Source organism: Gouania willdenowi, chromosome 12, assembly GCF_900634775.1.
Source record: "Gouania willdenowi chromosome 12, fGouWil2.1, whole genome shotgun sequence".
NCBI lineage: Eukaryota > Metazoa > Chordata > Actinopteri > Blenniiformes > Gobiesocidae > Gouania > Gouania willdenowi.
The window spans coordinates 12,735,733-12,757,274 of NC_041055.1; the positions used below are offsets into that span (position 1 = coordinate 12,735,733).

The 21,542-nt window shown below is 41.4% G+C and overlaps 2 protein-coding genes across 5 annotated transcripts in view; both read left to right on the forward strand.

Moving 5' to 3' along the window:
* Positions 1 to 8,363, forward strand: part of auh (AU RNA binding protein/enoyl-CoA hydratase) — a 30,108-nt gene extending 21,745 nt beyond the window's left edge. For all 3 annotated transcript variants that reach the window (XM_028462613.1, XM_028462612.1, XM_028462611.1), the window contains 6 exons: positions 1,080 to 1,172; positions 1,389 to 1,445; positions 2,661 to 2,848; positions 7,043 to 7,093; positions 7,219 to 7,266; positions 7,939 to 8,363. In XM_028462613.1, coding sequence (XP_028318414.1) covers positions 1,080 to 1,172; positions 1,389 to 1,445; positions 2,661 to 2,848; positions 7,043 to 7,093; positions 7,219 to 7,266; positions 7,939 to 8,016 — 515 coding nt within the window. In that variant the 3' untranslated portion in view covers positions 8,017 to 8,363. The remainder of the gene's footprint in view (positions 1 to 1,079; positions 1,173 to 1,388; positions 1,446 to 2,660; positions 2,849 to 7,042; positions 7,094 to 7,218; positions 7,267 to 7,938) is intronic.
* A 125-nt stretch (positions 8,364 to 8,488) lies between these two features.
* Positions 8,489 to 14,779, forward strand: LOC114473182 (uncharacterized). Of its 2 annotated transcripts, XR_003675226.1 has the most exons (5): positions 8,489 to 9,806; positions 11,845 to 12,880; positions 12,972 to 13,127; positions 13,252 to 13,350; positions 13,805 to 14,779. XR_003675226.1 is itself a non-coding variant. In XM_028462614.1 (4 exons), exons 1-4 carry the CDS (start codon positions 12,830 to 12,832, stop codon positions 14,084 to 14,086), a joined length of 588 nt encoding a protein of 195 aa, XP_028318415.1. In that variant the 5' UTR covers positions 11,631 to 12,829; the 3' UTR covers positions 14,087 to 14,779. The 2 variants fall into 2 exon arrangements, 1 of the variants encoding a protein (XP_028318415.1); XM_028462614.1 differs by lacking the exon at positions 8,489 to 9,806 and having other exon boundaries at positions 11,631 to 12,880.
* The last annotated feature ends 6,763 nt before the right edge of the window (positions 14,780 to 21,542 follow it).

A 21,542-nucleotide genomic window follows, 5' to 3' on the forward strand; every position in this document is an offset into this window, starting at 1 on the left:
GATAAGTCAAAATGTTCGGTTGTTGGATGTAGTAACCCACACGCTTCATTACACCGTCTCCCAGCATCAGAACCTTTTCGAAGTGCCTGGTTGAGTTTTATTTTTCACGGAAATGTACCCACATCTGTGGGTAAGATCATTTTTGTGTGCGCGAAGCACTTCAAGGATGACTGCTTCTGCAACCTCCGCGAGTATAAAGAAGGATTTGCCGAAAGACTTTGTCTGATTGAGGGTTCAATTCCTTCTATCTTTGGAGACGACGAACAGAGCACTTCGGTAAGCTGTAAATAACGCTAAAAAGTGTGATGATAAGACGTCCCTGTCATTGTTTTGTTAGCATTAGCAGTTGCACCGTCTTCAGACTTCATATGTTAGCGCTGTGTGCTCGTTTTAGATCCTTGATGATATGGCCTACGTGATTTAATTTAAGTCTAAAGTTTTCATTAGTCATTTCATTTTGCCGTTTTTGTCTTTGAAAAGACTGTATTAAAATGCATTTCATGACGTTAGCTTGGCGCTAGCTCGGTGCTTGTGTTAGCTCACTTGTTAGGGTTCTGCAGGTTCATCATCTTCATTTTCATCTCGCTCCGCTGGGTTCGACTCTGGCTCGAACATGTAAGGCTGGATGGACAAGTCTTCCGTTGTTGACATTTTGTAAATAACCTTTGAATAAAAAGTTTATGCGCCGCTACATAGCCGTATCTCTTCTATCAAACTACAAAAATGGCCAAGCAGGGTGGAGTTGAACCGAGTGTCACCTGAAGAGGGGGCGGGGTATGGAGTGTCTCATTTGCATTTAAAGAGACCGCACCAAAACGAGTTGCTCTCAGAAGCACATCAGAAAAGGGGTAGGAAAGGGGCCTGTGGAGCTATAATAATGAGGAATTCAGACCCAAGCATTGCAGTTCCGCTTTATATAGACCACAACTGTATGATTTATATGTAAAAAGGAAGGATTTAAAACCATGATATGTCCCGTTTAAAGTTATAACCTGAACTAAATAAATTGTGATTCCAGTATTTTAGGCGTAGATGTTGTGGGTCTTTTAATGGGCACTATGTTGGCTTTTGTCTGCTAGGTAACCTGCCCGTACCGATCATTGCTGCGATAGACGGAGCTGCCATTGGAGGGGGACTGGAAATGGCCCTGGCTTGCGACATCAGAATTGCCTGTAAGATTCTCAGAAACAAGATGAGTTTTTGGTTTGGCTGGTTTGTTTGCATTTCACCCTTCCATACTAGATAACCATCAATAGGTTGAGTTGTTTCTTGTTTGGCTTATGATGACTCTCAAAAATTTCAGTGATTTTTTTTTTTTTTTTTTTTTTAATTTTTATTATTATTATTTTTAACTGTATGGAACTAATGTTAGTGTTTTTTATTTTTAGCAAACACTGCAAAAATGGGACTTGTTGAGACTAAACTGGCCATTATTCCTGGAGCAGGTAAGACAGATTGTTGTTTTACTGCCTTTGTGTAATATATGAAGGCAGCATGGAAGTGCTCCCATACCTGCCTGTCATTGCCCGATCTCGTCAGATCTCGGAAAATAATCGAGGGCGGGCCTGGTTAGTACTTGGATGGGAGACCACTGAGAAGTCCAGATGCCACAGTTGGGTTCCAATCATGCTCCTGGTGTCTATCATTGTGTTTTTAGGCAAATCACTTCACCCACATTGCCTATCATGAATATGGTGTGTGCATGAGTTTTTGTGATGGTCGGAGGGGCCGATGGCGCACTATGGCAAGGCAAGGTAAATTTATTTGTATAGCACATTTCATATACAAGGGAACTCAATGTGCTTTACATGATCAAAAAGTGCAACAGAAAACATTCAACAGCTTTAATCAGTAAGAACATTTAAAATCATCAGTAAAATCAATTCAAATCATCAACAAACACGACTAAATATCTCCCTTTCAATCATACGCAGTAGAGAAAGAGTGCTTTTAACTTTGATTTAAAAATGTTCACATTGGATGCTGACTGCAGTATGTACTTCTTTGCAGCAATTATTTGGTAAGAATTGACTCAGTTGGTTGAAGACCACCTTCTCAATGATCTTGGCTATGAATGGAAGGTTGCTGATTTATATATAGTTTATCTATAGTTAGCCAGTATAGAGGCATCCACTGTTCTCTTTTCTTTTTTAACAGATGTTTCAGAGCAGCTACTTTCAGGGATTTTGGTATGGTGCCTGACTGGAATGAGCACACAAATCAGTGACAAATTACTTTACAACAGTTTTAAAGAAGTTTGACAGTAATGTGTCATGGCAACACGTTGATGGATACAGCTGCTGAACAGTTTCCTCTGTTTTTGGGTTCATTGTAATGAACTCTAACATTGTAATTGACTCATCCCTCAGTGGTTGAAGCTGTTCAGGCTTTTTGTTATTTTGCTGGTTTGTTCTGATGTTTGACCTTATATTGTATTTTTTCATGGCAGCCTTGCTTCTGTCAGTCTGCCCCATGGCAGCTGTGGCTGCAGTAGTAGCTTACCACCACTGTATGTGGAGTGAAAGAATAATGCAATGTAAAGCATGTTGAGTGTCTATGAAAGGCGCTATATGAAATGAAATGCCTTTTTGTGTTCACTGTACAAGTAATGCATTAGTTTCCTGTAAGTGAGGCCTTTTCCTGGTTTTCATCTTTTGCAGGGGGTACGCAGCGTCTCCCACGGGTGATCGGCGTCTCTCTTGCCAAGGAACTCATTTTTGCAGCACGAGTGATAGATGGGATAGAGGCATATCGTCTCGGTCTCGTCAGTCATTCTGTTGAGCAGAATAACTGTGGAGATGCTGCCTATCAGCGGGGATTGGAGCTAGCTCGTGAAATAAACCCTCAGGTGACTTAACAAGATAACTACTGTATTTTCCAGTGTATAAGACGCTTTTTTGTAATTTATAGTTGACGGTGCGGCCAATACGGTGGAGCGTTCTGTGTGGATTTTTAAGTCAGTCACTCGGCACTAGGGGTCTCAGTACCTGACTTTTGCCCAAGATGGCGGTGCAACACAGTAAACGAGGGTCCTAGTACCCCTGCAGGGCAAGGCAGCACAACATCAAGCGTCTCTTCTCAAACTGCAGCTGGTAGGCAGATACTACGGCTAATGTACATGCTAACATTAGCTGGAGTGGTAACATGTCTGTGTATTAAGCAGATCTGAAAAACATCAGCAGCGCAAAATCTGTGACCCAAAAAAATCTGTGAGCGCAGATGGCGACAGTTCCAACCCCTGCGGCTTCTCGGCAGACATTTACTCCCCCTTAAACAAGTTTGTAATTCTTCTCCAGTCTGCATTTAATTTATCCACTGTAGCGTCATGTTTAAGGGGGAATAAATAGCTCCTTAATGGCTACGAAGCGGTTTAGCACACGTTTTCTCTACCGCAAAGAAGCCACCGATTTTTTTGGGTCACAGACTTGGCACAACACCGGCTTCGGTGAAGGAAGCTGAAGCTACCGTAAAAACAGCCCAAACAAAGTCTAAACACCCGGCTCTGAGGAAGCCTCGGGGCTTAACAGTTACCGTAGACTCATGGTCGGCAAAGCAGCAGTGTTCCGGTACATGCTTCTATAGCATGTACCGTGTCCCAGGGGCTGGCGGTGTTGTGCCAAAGTCTGTGACACAAAAAAATCTGTGACTGCTATGGCTTCTCGGCAGTAGAGAAGAAGAGTCGAAACCTCTTCGTAGCTATTAACTCATTCAGTGCCAGCTGGTTTTAGAATTTCTACTCCCATCAGTGCCAGCCGTTTTTGAGCATTTTGACTGATTTTAAAAGACCCATAGAATATTTTGTACTATGACAATCTGAATTCTGACACCAGATTCATCAGAAAAAATAATTTTGTATCTAGCTTGTTTCGTTCTTCTGTAATCAGCAATTGAATAGAGGCAAGTTTCACACAAATCGCCAGTTTGTGACAAAAAGCTGAGACACATCTTTTTCTGAAAAAATTTATTAGTGACTTTGAAGCATTTTTTTGCTTTAGGGACACCTCAACATTATTTCCTTATATAAAACTACAAAAACAACACTGAGACCTGGCTTTTGATGGTAAAATTATTATTATTTTGCTATCTGGGTCAGAGTTTAATGGATTTCTTACTGTATTTTGGCGTTCCTCCAAGTTTCTCCTCCCATCAGTCTGCACACACGCAACTTCCTTCTCCTCCCTTTTTTTATCGTTTTCTCTCACCATCGCAACACTCTCCAGTACTCGACTGAGTTCCACACTGGTCGAGTGTGAGCTGCTGGGAACTTCAGCATAAACTCTCGTAGTGCCATTTTATGTCTCGTAAACTCAACGTGCGCTGCTATCTGACTCACAGTTGAATATTTATACAGACGTAACTTCCTCTTCCTCCCGACACGCAGAGATGACCGTTTGGCCCGGTTAGTTGATGGTTTTATCTCACGATCGAAACATTATCAATAATCCACTCAGGTGGAACAATAGGTGATTTGGGGCGCCATGGGGGGCTAGGTTGGGGTGCCTGGGGGCCGGCGGGGAGACTCCCGGCGGCCCCCTGGTGCCTTATGCGGCTTGGGGTGTGGTCGTCCTCCCTGGGCGGGCTGCTCCTGGTGCTGCGTTCATTCCGGGTCCCTCTGGCCGGGGGTCGGGTCCCTGCTGGCTCTGGGCCCGGCGGCGGGTGCCCGCCGGCTGCCCGTTCGGCGTGGCTCTGGTCGTCTGCTGGGCGTGGGCTTCGGCTCCTCCGCTGGGGTCTCGGGCGGGGAGCTCTCTGGGCCCTCTCCTCGGGGGGTTGGGCGCGGGGGTGTGGGGGGGGTGGGGGGGAATGGGGTGGGGGGTCTGGGGGTTGGGGGTTGGATTGGTGGCGTGGTGCGCTGGGTCCTTGGCTCCTTGGGGCTTTCTCGGGTGTGTATGGGGGGGGCGATGGTTGCCTCTCGGTTTGGGATCTTGGGGGCGGTCGGGGGGCTGCCTGGCCGTGTGGTGGTCGCCGGGGGCCCCCGGGTTGCCCGCTCTTGCTGCTGGCCTGGCTGCTTCCGGGGCCCGGGGGCGGCTCGTGGGTTTTGCAGTGGCGGTTCTTGGAAATACATTTGTCATGGATGCACTGGCCTTGGGCTGTGGGATAACACTCATACTGGGCTCAACCACAGACACGTTGTTCCCAAATACCTGTTTTATGGAATTTCCACTCACCTCTTCCTCTGCTCACAGCCACCACCATTATTCCTAAGCCGCACACTGGTCACCAAACTGGCTTGATAACTCAACAATAAGCACAATATACACAACCACAATTTCACATCGCACCACTTGAAATCTATCGACTACTCCCCACCCATTCCATTTCCTATCTTGTATTCCTCTTCCCTGTTAACTTCCCCACCCCTCTCCAACCCCTCACCTTGGTGTAACACTGCCCTCTCTTTTTTTACATCCTCCCTTTAATAAAGTATTTCTTACCCTTCCCTAGGGAGGGCTGGTGATGGTCACAATTATGCAATGAAATAAATAAATTTATTTAATTGCAATAACAAAATATGCATTGCTGTTAAAAGATTGCACTTCTTGTAGTGTTAACCTTCGACAGAATGTGCAGACAAGAGAGAAAAAAAAAAAAAAAAAAAATAATCCACTCAGGTCCACACATGTTCTGTGTTAGTATGTGGAGCTGTGAGCTGCTGGATACAATATCACTCTGTTGCGCCATAATCTCCCTCATCCCTGCTTCTTCCTCCTTAGCTAATGGTAGCATCAGTGGTTAATCTCACATCTAAAGGTGCGCTGCTGCGACATTCAGGGCACAGTTTGTTACTACATCACCCTACAGCTTAGATATTGATGAGGGACCTCCGCCAGGGTGTTTTCTAGTAATCCCTGTGAAAAAACGTAATTGACGTAAAAGTACATCGATGGCACTGAGCGTATAGATTTGAAATCCCCCTTAAACATGACACTCCGATGGGTGAAGTAAATGCAGACTGGAGAAGAATTACAAACGTGTTTAAGGGGGAGTAAATGTCCACCGAGAAGCCGCAGGGGTTGGAACTGTCGCCATCTGCGGTCACAAATTTTTTCAGGTCATAGATTTTGGCACAACACTGGCACTCAGCTGCAGCTCGACTCGAGTAGTATGCACATAGAGGCAACCTTTAAAATTATGTAGTCGTTCAACCCCTACTGGGCACACGTGTCCAGTGAAAGCGACTGTCAGGAGGCAGAATATTACTGACAGTCCCTCAAACAGCGGAACTGGAACAGCCATTAAACGTCACGGTGAACTGAACATTCAAAAACGAGCTTCGGATAATGTCCGAAAATTTTGCTTTAATAATAGGACAGAAGCGTCGTGCTCTGTATGCTGGACAATGTCCGAGTGGAGGTAAATTGCATTGGAGCAAGTGACTGCAGAAGTCATACATACATTTTTTTATTTTCTGTGCCTAAAATAATATGTTTGCTTAAATAAAAAGCAAATACCAGCAAAACATTTTCATTTCTGGATCGTGACGGGGTGCTGGCTCGTATGCTTTTAAGGTGGGAAGAGTTTATAAAAAGTATAATGAGGTTTAAAATGTAAGATATCTCAGTTTTTATTGGTAGGAAATAATAAACAGTATAAAGTTGTCAAATCACTGCGTTAGGTTTGTTCAGTAGCGATCGTCCACAGGACTCTGAGGCTGGAGAAGCTCACATAGAAGAACTGACTGATGGAGCAGAGCATCAGAACAGCTTGGATACAGTAAAAATCAGCCAGCTCATGATAAAAGGAAATGATAAACAGCATTAGTTTGTTGTTGTTAAACCGAACGGGAGTATAGCCCATTCTGATTGGCCGAGTCATTTGAACGGCACCGTCATCAGTCACTAGAGTGCGGCCTATATGACGGTGCAGCCTTGAAGTGGATTTTTCTTGGAAAATTGCTAAATTATTGGAATGTGGCCAATATAGTGGTGAACTCCATAGCCCGCAAAATACATTAGAAAAATCTTTGCTGAATAAATGGGGAGATGCCTTTATTTCAAATGTTATGTTTATTTTACATTCCTTCTTTTTTGTTGCTCCGGTGCAGGGTCCCATTGCAATAAGGATGGCAAAACTTTCAATCAACCAGGGCATAGAGGTAAGTTGCAAGAAAATAAAATTATGAGATGAGAGGTGGAAGGATTTGGAGTAGATGTGCATGTTTATGGGCTTTCAAGTCTTGTTTTCATTGCAATGCATGCTAAATTGACTTTTCTAATTTAGGTGGATTTATCTACTGGTCTTGCAATAGAGGAGGCCTGTTATGCTCAGGTGAGATGACTATCGAAACATTCTATTAAATACACTCAGAAACAGAGGAATCTCACAACATTTTTTAGGGCGACCGTGGCTCAGGTGGTAGTGGGTCATCTTCTGATCGAGAGGTTGGGGGTTCTATCCCAGTACCTGACTATGTGTCGAAGTTTCCTTGGGCAAGACACTGAACCCTAAGTTGCTCCCAGTGGTTGACTAGCGCCTTGCATGGCAGTCCTGTCCCACTGGTGTGTGAATGTGAGAGTGATTGGGTGAATGAGCTGTTATGTAAAGCGCTTTGAGACTGCTTCAGTGTGGGGATAAAGCGCTATATAAAATCAAGTCCATTTACCATTTTTACCATTTCTGACAAGTGAGATAAGATAGATCTCTATTCATCCCACTGAGGGAAAATTTGCTTTTTACAGCAACAGGGTTGAATATATTGTATCTCTATATTATGTAATTTAAGTCTAATAAATGGTTATTGGGATAGGGTTTTAATATGGAAGTTTGTCATGAAATTACATCTTCAAAGGATAAATGTAGCAGTTCTGTAGATTACATTTATGTAGATTGTAAGAGTTGCTGGTTCACAAATTTGTCACATTTTTGCGTTTAGTTTATATTTCAACTGCAAAACTTGGTGCAGACAAATGTCCTCACTGTTGACCTGGTGTTGTTTTTTAGGTGATTCCAACAAAAGACCGATTGGAAGGTTTGGCAGCTTTCAAGGAGAAGAGACGCCCTCACTTTAAGGGAGAATGAAGTCCCTTTCCCATTTTTTTTTAACTTTTCAACTGCTTCCACCAGGGGATGGTTAGTTGTGTACATATCAACAGTGCACAGAGGATGACCACAGGATTCATTTCGGCAGATTTTTTTTTTTTCAGTCTAATTATTTTAAACCACCTGTGCCAACTGATGACTATTTTAACAAACAAACCCAGCACTCACAATTGCTTTATAGTCATTTAAACTGTAATCTTTTATTCATTTTTTCAATAAGGTTATTTTTGATCATGTACTAAAAGTCCGATAAATTGTATGCACAGAAGTGATGGATAATTACTGTGATAAGAAGAATAAAGCTATCTGCATGAAGTTAAAACAAATTTCCTTCAGCATTTGACATTTGTTTTAAAGATTTAATAGTTTTGTGGCTTCTACTCTACATTTGCTTTAGAAAACTCAAGAATGTAGTTGTAAAAATCCATATTTTTCCCCACTTGCTGCTTCACAACATGGTTGGTAATAATTTCATATCATTTCACACTTAGAACTCAAGCACTAATGTGGTGATAAAGCTAGCTGTAAAGATTGTGAGAGGTTTTTTTTATGTCCTTCATAGTGTGTTGGTGAGAGGGAAGCCTTTGGATTTAGAAATAATTTTGACAGGTTTTCTTTTTAGATTAACTCCAAGAGTGCGTTTTCAGTTAAAATTACATTAGACCAGCTGATTTTAAAATGTTAAAAGCCAGTCTATGGCACTGATTCTGTGTTAAAGGCAATTACATTTCACTAATATAGCTTTCAAAGTGTGAAACTCTGGACAGACAGTGATATTTTATGAGGTTAAATAGTTTGAAGCCATCATGGCCAAACTCTAGCTAAAGATGTCGTCTTCTGGAAATAGGTTATATCCCATGATTTATGTGATACACACCAGATTACTTTTAAACTAACAATCCTTTTGTATGCTTCATAAGACAGAATTCTGTTCTCGTGTGTGAGAACAAGAGTGATCTTACCTATTCTGTTGAAGTTCATAGAAGCCTCTAGCAACTTTGTACACTGTTCAGTATTACTTTGCTGAAGCCTCCCCTGACTAATGATCAACATAGCACATCTTGGACCCCTGAGAAATGTAGAAATAGTCTGTGTTTCCCATATTAGTTAATCTTGCTTATCTGCCAAGGAAAGGTTATTTTATGATTCGATCTGTCATTGAGAATGGTCAGATGACGTTAGTTTTATGTGCCTTTTTTGCCTTTTACGTGGATGAGTGTGTGTAAGCAGACTGTTAAGGCCCGATCAGCCTTAACAGGCATTTGCAAACCCAGCCTTACTATGGGTTTGCAAATGTTAAAAAAAATCGATCAACAACAGATCAGCTTTGGCAATAATGAAGCATGTGCTACATTATGATTAATCAAGCCAGGAGCTGTTTGCCATCCCAGATTTTGTTTCTGTTTTTTAGCACGTTTGAGATGCAGAACTTAAGTGTTGCGGCATTACGCAGAGATGGCTGCAGTGCTTGTTGCAAAGGGAAAATCAAAAGCAATTAAAATAATGTTTAATGCTTGAGTTAACATTTTTGGCAGAACTGAATCAAAAATTAATGCAGTATCGCTTTTCCAGCAATGTCATTTTGGAGACCTTGACTGCAAAGTGTGAACGCAGACCAGTCTCCATTTTTATATATATATACAGTGTATATATGTATGTTTTGGTTATTTCTTCCTTAGGCTGCAGTATAAACCTGCAGCTGTGCTCTTCTCATACTACACTCTGCCCCCTCTCGATTTCCCAGCTGCCATTCTACCATAAATGATCAAGTAAGTACATTTTATTTCTATAGGGCTTTTCACAGATAAAATCACAAAGTGCTGTACAGGCAAAAATGAAACAACCCTAACATCTGCAACATCATCACAAAAGGATAATAAAACACAAGATAATTTAAAACAGCAGTAGGAACATCATAAAAGGTTAATAAAAACTAAAAGAAATTTAACCAAAAGCCTTTCTCAAAAGTGCGGTCTTCAGATGATTTTTTAAAGAGTCCACACAGACAAGCTCACGGAGGGACTGGTGTAGGCTATTCCAGAGTCTTGGTGCCATGGCCTCGAACGCAAGGTCACCCCGGGTTTTAAAATGCGTTTTTGGGATCATGAGGAGATCCTGGCCTGATAACTGAAGGGTGCACCCTGAAGTGTTGGGGCACAACAAGTCAGTGATGTATTGAGGGGCCTGACCATGAATCGCACGGAAAGTAAGGACTAGGATTTTAAACTCAATACAATAATAGAGGGTTTTCACGGTCCCCGGAAATCGCCATTTTGGAGATAAAGCAACAGGTCTCCAAATGGCACGCAGACAAGAAAATCCCGAATTTTGAGACGAAATGGTGAACAATTGCCGTGTTTTTTGGCTGTACAGTGAGTTTTTGTCGGTCAAACAGTGAAACACATTTGGAATGTTATAGATTGCCAAAAATCATCACAAATCAGGGAGAACAATCTCTCAAGTTATCAGAGGAAAGGAGGCGCTTGTGGCTAGCAAAGCTAAACCAGGATCCATGAGGCAAAAATTTTGACGATTATGTATCCTGATATCATCAACTACCTGGATGTCACCAAGCCCATAGCGGAAAAACTTAAATCTTATAGAAATTTGGAGGTCGGCTACGGTTGCAGAGGCTCGCGTTAGCAACGGATATATATCAGCAGATAACTCGGTCAGTTATAATAATTTCACAGTGAACCTGAAGCGTAGTTACTCTAAAATAGTATACGGCCACCAGGCAATCTTAGATTTAGGCAAATCAAACAGTTATAATTCATTAGATGCGACTGCTCTGGACCTCAACCCTCGGATTGCTACGCCGGCTCCATCCAGCGACCTGTGGAGCAGCGGAGCTTCGTACCAGCAGTGTCCATTAGCGGTGGAGACTTAAGCGGTGTGATCGGAAGCAGGAGCGGCGCTAGCAACCAAGTTAAAAGCTAATCCTCAGAGAACGCTGCTTCCTTCCATCCTGCGTTCTAATGTCTGCTCACTGGAGATCAAACTGGTCTACCTGAAGCTATATTTAAATGCAAGACGGGAGATGAGGGCAACGGTGTTTGCATATCCACCAATAACAACTGGTGCAACAACGGTGAGCTATTCAAAAAGATCTTTGTTTTTTTTTTAACACAAAATAAGACACTTGCTCCTCATTTTAAATAACATAATTTCATAAGCTACAGTTAAAGGTGCATTATGCAACAATTAAGTGGAAAAAACTTTATTTGTGCATATTTGACCTTTTTAGTGACTCAGTGGCTGTATGGGTGCAGCATGACACCTTTGCTTTCCAACACAGTGGTCTCTGTGATGCTCAAGGATCAATTGTTTTGGGGTTTCTGGTAAGTTTTGGGCCCGAACCCCTACAAACAGTTTATCCTGGAGCGTCACAGAGACCACTGTGTTGGGAAACAAAGGTGTCATGCTGCACCCATACAGTTATTAAATCACTAAAAGGTCAAATTTGCAAAAATATCTTTTTTTTTTTTTCAATTGAAACATTGCATAGTACACCTTAAGTGTCAAAATAAATATTTTAGTTGTAAAATTATTATAATTTTGTTGTGGGGGGGGGGGGGGGGCTACATTGTCAGTTTAAAATTTGAATCAGGGATTGAGTGAATCCTTACATTCTTTGAAAAGTGTGGTCTAAGCCTGCGTATACTTAATCACTGATATGTGCACTGCTTATAGCACCATGACCATGGTGTCGCATGCAGGCATGCAGAGACTTCTCTCAACCCAGGTGTTTAATTGTCTTTTTTTCTATAAATTTTACTAATGTCTTTTCATTTCTTGTCTCAACAGATCATAGCAACTATGGATACACATGTCAGGTTTCGTGTTTTATTGGACCACATTGTAAAAAAAGTGTCTTTTCCTGAAATGCCCACTCTCCAAGAGTTGATAAAAGGAGTACAGGAAACCTTTGCGATTTCAGAAGACATAAGCCTTCAATACAAAGACACAGATTTTGATGATTTCTTTACATTGACTTCGACTGATGACCTCAAAGACAAAGACACACTAAAGATAATATATGTCGAGCCACCAACATTGATTCTCTCCAACATTAACTGTGACTCAACTCTCAATAGCTCACTTGTAGAAATGGCGTTCGAAAAATCATCCCAGTGCTCTTCCTCTGCTGAGTCAGATGATACAGTAATTTTACCACCACCTCATCCAACTACACCCATGCACCAGCCGTGGCCCAGAGAATTTCCGCTACCATGTTTTTCCTACACCACAGAGATGGCGCTTAAGCAAGGGATGATTGAATATGAAAAAGATGGAACCCTTCCGTGTCACAATAAATGCTTTCCTCACCTGAAGACAAACATTCTTGAGTGCTTAGCGGACGCAATGTATACATACACAGCCTACGCCAATGATACACAGCGGTATGCTGTTGCTGAAGCCCTCGTAAATAAATACCCATGCTTGAGAGAACCAGGTTCCTTTAATGGCCTTTATGGATGGCAGCAGAGTTTAAAATATAAAGTTGGAAATTACAGGACCAAACTGCGTGCCCTTGGTGTTCCTGAAGTCATGATTAATACTCTTAAGCAAAAGTCATCAGACAAACAAGCAAAAAATGTCAAAAAGGCAAAAAAGTGTGAATCGAATTACTTTCCACCTGTACCTGCTTGGGAGACACCAGAGTCCCTTGAAATCACAAGAGTTCAGCTTCTTGCAGAGACAAAGAAGAAAAACAATGACCAAGTGATAAATGACCTGATGTCCCAAACCTTCAGCCTACGAAGGCAAGAAGTTTTATCTGAAGGATCCAATGTTGCTACTCTTCTTTGATCGGTGGCCAGCCCTTTTTGATGAATCTCAGGTGTGGCTCTAAAATGTTGTTGCAAAGTGTATATTTACATAGTTTTGGATCAAAAATGTTTTTTTAACCACTACGACACACTTGTCTGCAGATTTGTCAAGAATTTCAGCGGCTTACTGGAATATCTCTGGAGCCAACATTTATCCGAGAGTTGAACAAACACACAGCCAAGATGTTATCACTATTCAACTCAAAAGGTGGCGCACTCAGTGAAAAGATGAAGCCTTTAATTATGGAGTTGGTTCAGGTATATACTTTTACGATGTATGAACATTTTAGACTTACAATGTGAATTAATGTTGGCCCCTGATTGGTGGTGGGGGATAAAACATGTCTATAATAAATTTGAATGAAATTCATGTGTCTTATAGAATCCATCTTCAACGGTTGAAAAGAGGAGAGACATTTTGCTGAGATGCCTCATGGCGTACATTGGGGAGAACCAAGCTGACCTTATTTGTGATGACCAGGTACAATGTTTTCCATTTTGTATAGATCATTTAAAGTATTTTTCATTTGAATGTTCAAAATTAAAGTGCGTTAATGTTGCTAAAATTAGGTTTGTGGTCAGGTTGGGTGATATTGAGAAAAAAAATCCATTATTTACCTCATATTGATCAATATTGATATTCAATTGGATTTTTTGTTTTTTAACAAGAAGAGCACTCAGAGAGCGCAGACCTCCGCCAAGGCAGCTTAATTTTTTGTGATCCGGATCACCCCCAAAATGTAATAATTTCTTCATTGGGTCATTGCTGACCGTCCCTGAAAGTTTCATCGTAATCCATCGATTAGTTTTTGAGTTATCTTGGTCGCCGACAGACAGACGAAAAAATTGAAAAGCATTGATCTGAAGGTCCAAAAGGTGGTCTTGAAACACTAAACACACTGTCAAGTTTAAACATTATTTGTCTCCTTAAACAGACCAGCGGGTTCACTGAGGATCTCAGCTCCTACCCAGTGATGATCTTCACGTCTCAAGAGACCTACGGGATCGTGATTGATGGCCAGCCAGTCTTGAAAGGTTTGGCCACGTTGGCAAAATCTTGCTGTCTTCTGGTTGGTATCATCTATGCTCTTGATTTGAAATATCCACCCAAAGTCAAGCACACTTTTGAGGTCTTCCAGAGACTTTTTATGGGGCTAAATCCTCTGCGCCCAAAACCCTCTAATAGATACACCGGTTTAGTCAAAAAATTGACATAGTTTTACAATGATTGGATCATTAAGCACGTGGTCAATCACATTACAATTTCTTTCCTGTACTTTTGTTATCGTTTGAAGTTCTGATTTTTGCATTTGTTTATAATCTTTTAATTTTCCATTGCTAGCAATGTCAATATACCCAGTTGTAAAAAGGATGATACACTGTACAAAATCTAAATAATACTCAGAAGTCTTTTCTTGCTGTCACTTGCTGAGAATTCCATTTCTAACTGGTGTACATTATTTTTGTCTAATGTACAATATAATTTATGTTCTGTCATTTTCACTGCTACAAAGCCAGTGTACATATGAATAGAAAAAATGTAAATGTTTAGTATTATGATGATGATGATTGGATTGAATTTGTAGAAAAAAAGATTTTATGGTAGTAGTCTTCTGTGTAAATCAAAAAATTGCCCAACCTAGGTCGTATTTCAGTCACCTGTTTTCTAATTTGGCTTTTGATCAACTTCCCAGCTCGCTACCGTCATAACCATAGCAATGGGTCGTTGTTGTTGTTTATCGTTGTTGTTGTTATTATTGTTTTTGGTTAAGAAAAGGGCTTTATTGTTGCCAAAGAAAGTAGGCACTTTGCTGCTGCTTACATGTTCTCATGTGTTTGGCTTTAATTGTTTTAAAAAAATGTTTGTTAAAACATTTGATGCTGAATAAATGTTCAACATTGCAGAAAAATAACTTTGTTTTTGGTATTACATTTAAGTTATAGTTCATTAATAGTAAATTATTTTAAATGGTTAATAGTGATATTAAATTAAGATGCATTAATCATGAAAAAATATTTAGAACACAAAGATATGAATGAAATTGATTTTCATGAAGTTGCTGTGCTAATCAGAATATAAAAACGGGTGGAGAATTATTAATTTTGAAGTTGTTTTGCTTTGTAACAACACAAAAACATTCAGTAAACCAATCACCTCTCAGTTATAGTTTTGCTTTATAACAACACAAAAATGTTCAGTAAACCAATCACCTCTAAGTTATAGTTTTGCTTTATAACAACACAAAAACATTCAGTAAACCAATCACCTCTAAGTTATAGTTTTGCTTTATAACAACACAAAAATGTTCAGTAAATCAATCACGTCAAAGTCAAATATTTTGCTTTCTGTCAAACTTAATTTAATGTTTTTTATTACTTAATAAAAAGCTGAAGTTGACAGTACACAAAATGCCCGATGGAACCGCTTACGTTAATTTTTTTTATTTCTGATGAAAGCCACACTTTTTACAGTGTAGTCTCATGTCACTGCTCTCCTGATTTAGAACTACTGACTATAAAATGCAGACATTGTTCTTCCCTGATCTGTTATAACTTTTGGCAGTCTATAAAACATGTTTTTCACGATCTGACCAATTAGTACAGCCAAAAACACGGCAATAGTTCACTATTTCCTCGCAAAATTCGGGATTTGTTCGTTTGTGTGCTGTTTGTAAACAGGCTACTCACCTCCAAAATGGCGACTTTCGGGTTGACAACGCAGTTGATGACGCGCCGTGAAAACCCTCTATTAACTGGAAGCCAATGAAGACCAGAAAGAATGGGGGTAACGTGGGCTGTTCTGGGAGCACCGGTTAAAAGTCTGGCAGTAGCATTCTGAACAGTCTCAAGTCTCTTTAGAGTCGACTTGTTAAAACAAAAAAATGAAATACAGTAATCAATGCATGATGAAATGAACTTGTGTATGATTATTTCAAGATCTGGTTTGGACAGCAGATTCCTCACTTTGGAGATATTTCTCAGATGATAAAAACAGTTTTTAGTCAGTTGACGACAGTGACCTTCCAAAGACATTGATTTATCAAAAACAACCCCAAGGTTTCTGAGCCTGTTTTTCACAGATGTGCCCAGTGCACCAAGGAGCGATGATCAGAGTTTCTGTTTTGCCAGAATTAATCTGCAGATAATTCAAAGTCAACCAGTTTTTGGGCCAGGAAATTTGAAGAACCAAAATAACCCATTCCAAATCTACAAAGACTATACTGCTCTGAAGTGGCCAACCAAAGGAGGTGGCTTACCGCTTGTGTTTACCTTTGATAGGATTGGTTTACTGGTGCTGGGAGTGTCACTGGGTGTGCACTTTCAATTAAGCAGACGGGACCTATACAGTTGCAGAGCTGCCAAGCCTCACGCTTTGAGCGTTGACAGTCACACAATTTCACACCACACGCCACACTTGACATTTCTCACGCTTTTATTTCCCCATTCAATACTATTTTTTTCATGATAATAAACTTTGGTCCTCGTGGCTTGCAGTAGCTTGAGTAACTCTGATTGACTGACCAAGATAACCAATCCCAGATCAATCCATGTCTCCTTGTGCCTAAAATCTAACCATCCACGGCAGGCATTACACAATAATAAACCAATCCGAAGCAACGTAAGGCGGGTCTTGACGAGCCGTTTCTAGACACCTCACACAACACGCACTGAGTCTTGTTGGGAGGCAAGTTAAGATTCTCTGTGATCCAACATTTGGACATATTCTGGACACTCCACCAGCTGTCAGAAGTAATGTAAGACATTTTATCGAAGGCAAAGGGGAGCAGTTTTGCCACTTCTGTGACCATGAAGGAAACAGAACCTATAAAAAGGGAAAGGGAAGGCTCATTTTGTAAATAATGTTTGTTTTGTGGAGGTGGAACAGTGTGTTTTCCTTGGTCAGAAAACTCACAATGAAAAAAATAGTTTTTTGATGGATAAAGGTGTGTGTCTTGGGTGTTTATGCATTGGGCATAGAAGCAAAGATTGCAAAAAATGTTTGGTGTGGCCTTTCTGGGGCCAGTCAGACTGTACACTTTCTATTTTGCCAGTGTAGCCTTGTTTCTCTGTGCGGAGTACACGGAAACAAAATTATCTACTCCTTGTGCTCCGCAGATCACCTCCATGCACATCCACCAGATACCACACCAGGCAGGCTCAGCCGTTTTTTAACCTCATATATTTTACACTGCTCTTTTCTTAAGTGGCTGTCAATGTAGACTATAGGTTTATTTCAATACATTTATTTATTTTTTTTTTTTTGGCTCTAGTGGCCTTTATATGACAGTTGCTTGACAGGAAGGGGGTGAGAGAGAGCAGGGAATGACACGCAGGAAAGGGTCCCAGGCCGTGAATCGAACCTGGACCCGCTGCAGGTGAGGAACTACAGCCTCCGTACATGGGGCGGGCGCTCAACCCACTGAGCTACACACCGCCCCTCAATACATTTATTTTATCAATTATTTTGATACCAGAAAGGTTAACTGGAGCATTAATCCATTATTTTCTTTTTCCATTTGTCTTCTGGCAATATTCACTGCAGCCTCATCTCTGTGCGTAAAGCTGAGTTTCCAACTGCCTTTGGGAGGTGCTAAATTTATGCGCAAAAACTGGCGCCACAAACAGCTTCAGGTTTATAATGTATTTGCATTTCCTCCTTCCAATTTTTTGCAGCCCACAGCTGATCCACCCACATTTCATATTAATCAATGGCAAACGTGCTAAATGCATTGTGTGCGCTATGTTGGGTTTTACAGATGCAATCCTGATTGCGTGGGGTTTGTACCATTTATCAGCATGTGTAGCGACGTCTGCACATGTTTTTATAGTCTTAACACACTAAATATGTCCTTATAACTGAACATTCAAGCAGTTTTTCACATGACAGAAATTCTGGAGTTTAAGAAATTGTCCACTCCTGGCTCCTTCTAAAACCTATATAAACAGGGAAAGGCAATGCCAGGTTTTCACTGCAAATGAGAATTAGTTCTTAATGTTTTATCTGGTTAAATAAAGGTAAAATGGAAAAATAAAAAGCTGGCAAGTAGTTAATGTCTTCACAAACCAATTTGTCTCATGCTTTTTGGTGTCATCAATTTGCGGCAAAGAAGCATTTACCCGCTACTTTTAGTGGATCAATCTAACATTCATTTGTTTAATACACCCTGGGATGAAGTGCAATTTTTTTTTACTTCAGTGGGCAATGACTTTCCTTGTGTGTGTAAGAAAACTGTCATAGCAGGACTACAGGTCCTCTCAAAAACCCTGGTCCTTTTCTGACAACGCCAAATTTGTTACGGTTATTAAAAAGTGTTAGTTCTACATAAAAACATAATAAAGCACACAAATAAAAAAACATAAATAGCACTTCCACCTTATAACATATGTACCGGCGAATGCCCAGCCCCCATGATCTGACTTGCCCTCTGGGCCTACGTCATTGTGCGGGGAGGAGGAAGTAAGTGTCCCGTATATAGACACGCCCACTCATGAATATGCATAAGTAGGCCGCAAATCAGCCTGTTTGTGTAGAGTTTCTCAGAAAGTGACTTTGCAGAGGGCTAAAACTCCAGAAAACAGGTGAGTTTGGGAAAATAAACCTCAAATACTATGTTTTTGGGTTTCTTAGAACAAATGGAGATGGGTGAAAAATAGCATTACATGGGACCTTCAATGAGCTTCCGCCCGGTTGAAATATCAGGAAAGTTTGTCAAACTTTGTCACTCTTCATTGGAAAGTATTTACACTGTGCTGCAGTGCACTGAGCAACAAATGCTTTCTTACCGGTTCTGGATCCAGCCCTTTATCCGGTTCCACGTCTGTCTCCAGCTGCTTGTTTTACGACATCATTAGATTGACTGACCGACGCAAATAGGCTGTTCATATTTACTTTGGGGCTTCTGGGAAAACCATCGCGTTGCCCTGTTGGTAGTGAATAAACCAGAGAAACCGAGAAATAACGTTGTGTAATCCATTGACTTTAACAATGTACCTGTAATCCGATTACCAACTATTTAAACTGTAACTGTAAGGGATTATAGTTACTCATAATTTGTAATCTAATTACGTAACGTTACATGTAATCCGTTACTCCCCAACACAATGGACGACACAATGATGATGCCTGTGTCCATCTCAGTTTGAGATGGACCCCAAAGACCGTGAAAAGACTGCTTTTACTACACCGCTCGGGCTCTTCGAGTTTGAGCGTATGCTTTTTGGACTCTGTAATGCACCAGCTACATTTCAACGTTTAATGCAGCAGTGTTTGAGTGGACAGTTACCAGAGTCCTTGCTGGTGTATTTAGATGACATAATAATTTACTCACCTGACTTTCCTTCCCTTCTGCAGCACTTAGAAGGGGTTTTTGTACAACTGTGGCGACATGGCTTGAAACTGCGTCTGGACAAATGCAAACTCTTTCAGCAGGAAGTGAAGTTCCTGGACCACGTTGTGGATAAAAAAGGATCAAACTGGAATTTTTGGACTACTTGACTGCAGTGAAGTTCACAGTGTTCACTGATAACAATCCTGTTGCTCACTTGCAGATGGCATGCTTGGGGGTGGTAGAGATGGGTCGCGCAACTCTCCTCCTTCGACTACGATACTAAGTATCGCTCTGCCAAGAGTAATGTCAATGCAGGTTCACTTTCTAGGTTTCCAACTAACCCCCTGTCCACAGAAACCCCAAGAAACGAGGTGGAGGAGCAGGTGGCCCCAGTGACATTGGCCATTTTGTTAACCCAGGTAAGATGTGAATGTGAGGAGGCACAAGCTGCGGACCCCGACATACAAGCAGTCAGGAGGTATGTTGAAACCCAAACCACACCTAACAAACCCGAACGCCAAGCAATGACTCTCAGAGCTCAGAGGTTGCTTCAACAACACAAGAAACTGAAACTCCAGAATAACATACTCTGTCGTGAGGTGATTGACCCATGCACGCAGGAGTTGTGTTCCCAGATTGTGTGTCCAAGAGGTGTGGAGGAAGGTACACGAAGCCGCGGCACATGCTGCTGTTGAAAGGACCCTTTCCCGGATTCGTCGGCAGTTCTTCTGGCCAAACATGAATAAAGAGGTTTGTCACTTTCATCTGGATTGTGTTGCCTGTAGCTTGCAAAAAGCGAGGGTGGAGCCTAGGGCCCCTTTAAATCTCATTACAGTGTAGAAATGGTAGGAATAGATTTTTTGTCCTTAGGTAGGCCCACAGACGCTTACCAGAACATCCTTGTAGCCACCTACCCGTGTACTCACTTTGCTTGGGCCATTCTTACACGTGATCAGACTGCTCAGACCACAGTTAAAGCTCTCTGGACCCATATTATCCAACCCTTTGGTTGTCCGGCCCGATTCCACTCAGACCAGGGACCCAATTTTGAGTCGGTACTCATGAAACAGTTGTGTGACACTTACGCCATTACTAAAACGCCCACTACAGCATATCATCCTGCAGGCAATGGTAGTGTAGAGCATTTTAACCAGACCTTGTTGGGCATGCTCCGCTCCCTAGAGGTATCTAAAACAAACTGTTGGCCAGAGTATCTGCCTGAGCTAGTGCAAGCGTACAACAACACAACACATAGTGTAACTGGTTACTCCCCTTCCTATGTTTGGGCGACACTTGCGACTCACTGTGGATGACTTTCACACGTACTCACACGGACTTATTAAACACAAACGGCCCTCGAGACGGAACAGGCTTCACCGGACGGCTGGCACTAGGGCCCGGAGGCAGAGTAAATGCGTCCCCGTACTGCATTCACAGGCTGTAATATCACCAATTAATCATTTTACCAGTTGTTAGGGCTACTATCTTTACCAGGAAGCAATTATTTATTCCTGGTGACTGTTTTCCAGACTTTTGGGCTTTGTTTTTTTTATACCGTTGATTAATTCCTATCTCCCTTCCGCTCCACAGTCCAAACTGAAACCGTGTGTTATTGTTGAGCTGCTGCTTCAAAACTACATTCAAAATACAGGTGAAAACAGTTCTCGTGTGGTGTTCTGTGTTATAGCCGACAATAAAAGGTTTGTTGTGTGTTTTCCTGATAGACGTGATGCGTCACGTTCTCCCCCTGTCCAATCAGAGCCTTCCCAACCCCCAGACCTAAAGCGAAATTATCTAAAGCGGAATAAGCATGTTTTCCATGTAAACCTCATTCAGGAATTTCCATTTCATGTAAACACAAAGCAGAACACTTCAATTTCTCCACCCTCTCCTCTGCACACACCCAACACAGCATAACGTGGATGGCTGTTCATCATAGGAATGGGATCCACACAAGGTTCCTGCTGCTTAACAGAAGGTTTTCCTTGCCGCCATGATGAATTCATGTTGGGTGTGGGATACATATGTATGTATATATACGTATATATGCATATGTGTGTATCCATAAAATGAAGAGTCCGTCCTTAAGACTGCTCTACTGTAAAGTGTCTTGAGATACCATTGGTTATGATTTGGCGCTATACAAATAAAGATTGATAGATTGATTGATTGATTCAATTTGGAATGATTTAATTCGGAATAAATAATTCCGAATTAAAAATAATCATGTAACCGTGGCCAATGTGTTGGCTCCCAGTGTGTCTTTTTGGTGGAGACGGTCCTGATTTGCATTTGTATAGATCACATGGTCATTTACATGCGAAAAGCTTACCTCGTCCTAGAA

Excerpts from the sequence above, each read along its gene's own strand:
- LOC114473182 (XM_028462614.1), top strand. The coding sequence starts at position 12,830 with ATGTTGCTACTCTTCTTTGATCGGTGGCCAGCCCTTTTTGATGAATCT. Across the intron at positions 12,881-12,971 it reads CCCTTTTTGATGAATCTCAG|ATTTGTCAAGAATTTCAGCG; the intron begins GTGTGGCTCTAA and ends ACTTGTCTGCAG. Across the intron at positions 13,128-13,251 it reads TAATTATGGAGTTGGTTCAG|AATCCATCTTCAACGGTTGA; the intron begins GTATATACTTTT and ends TGTGTCTTATAG.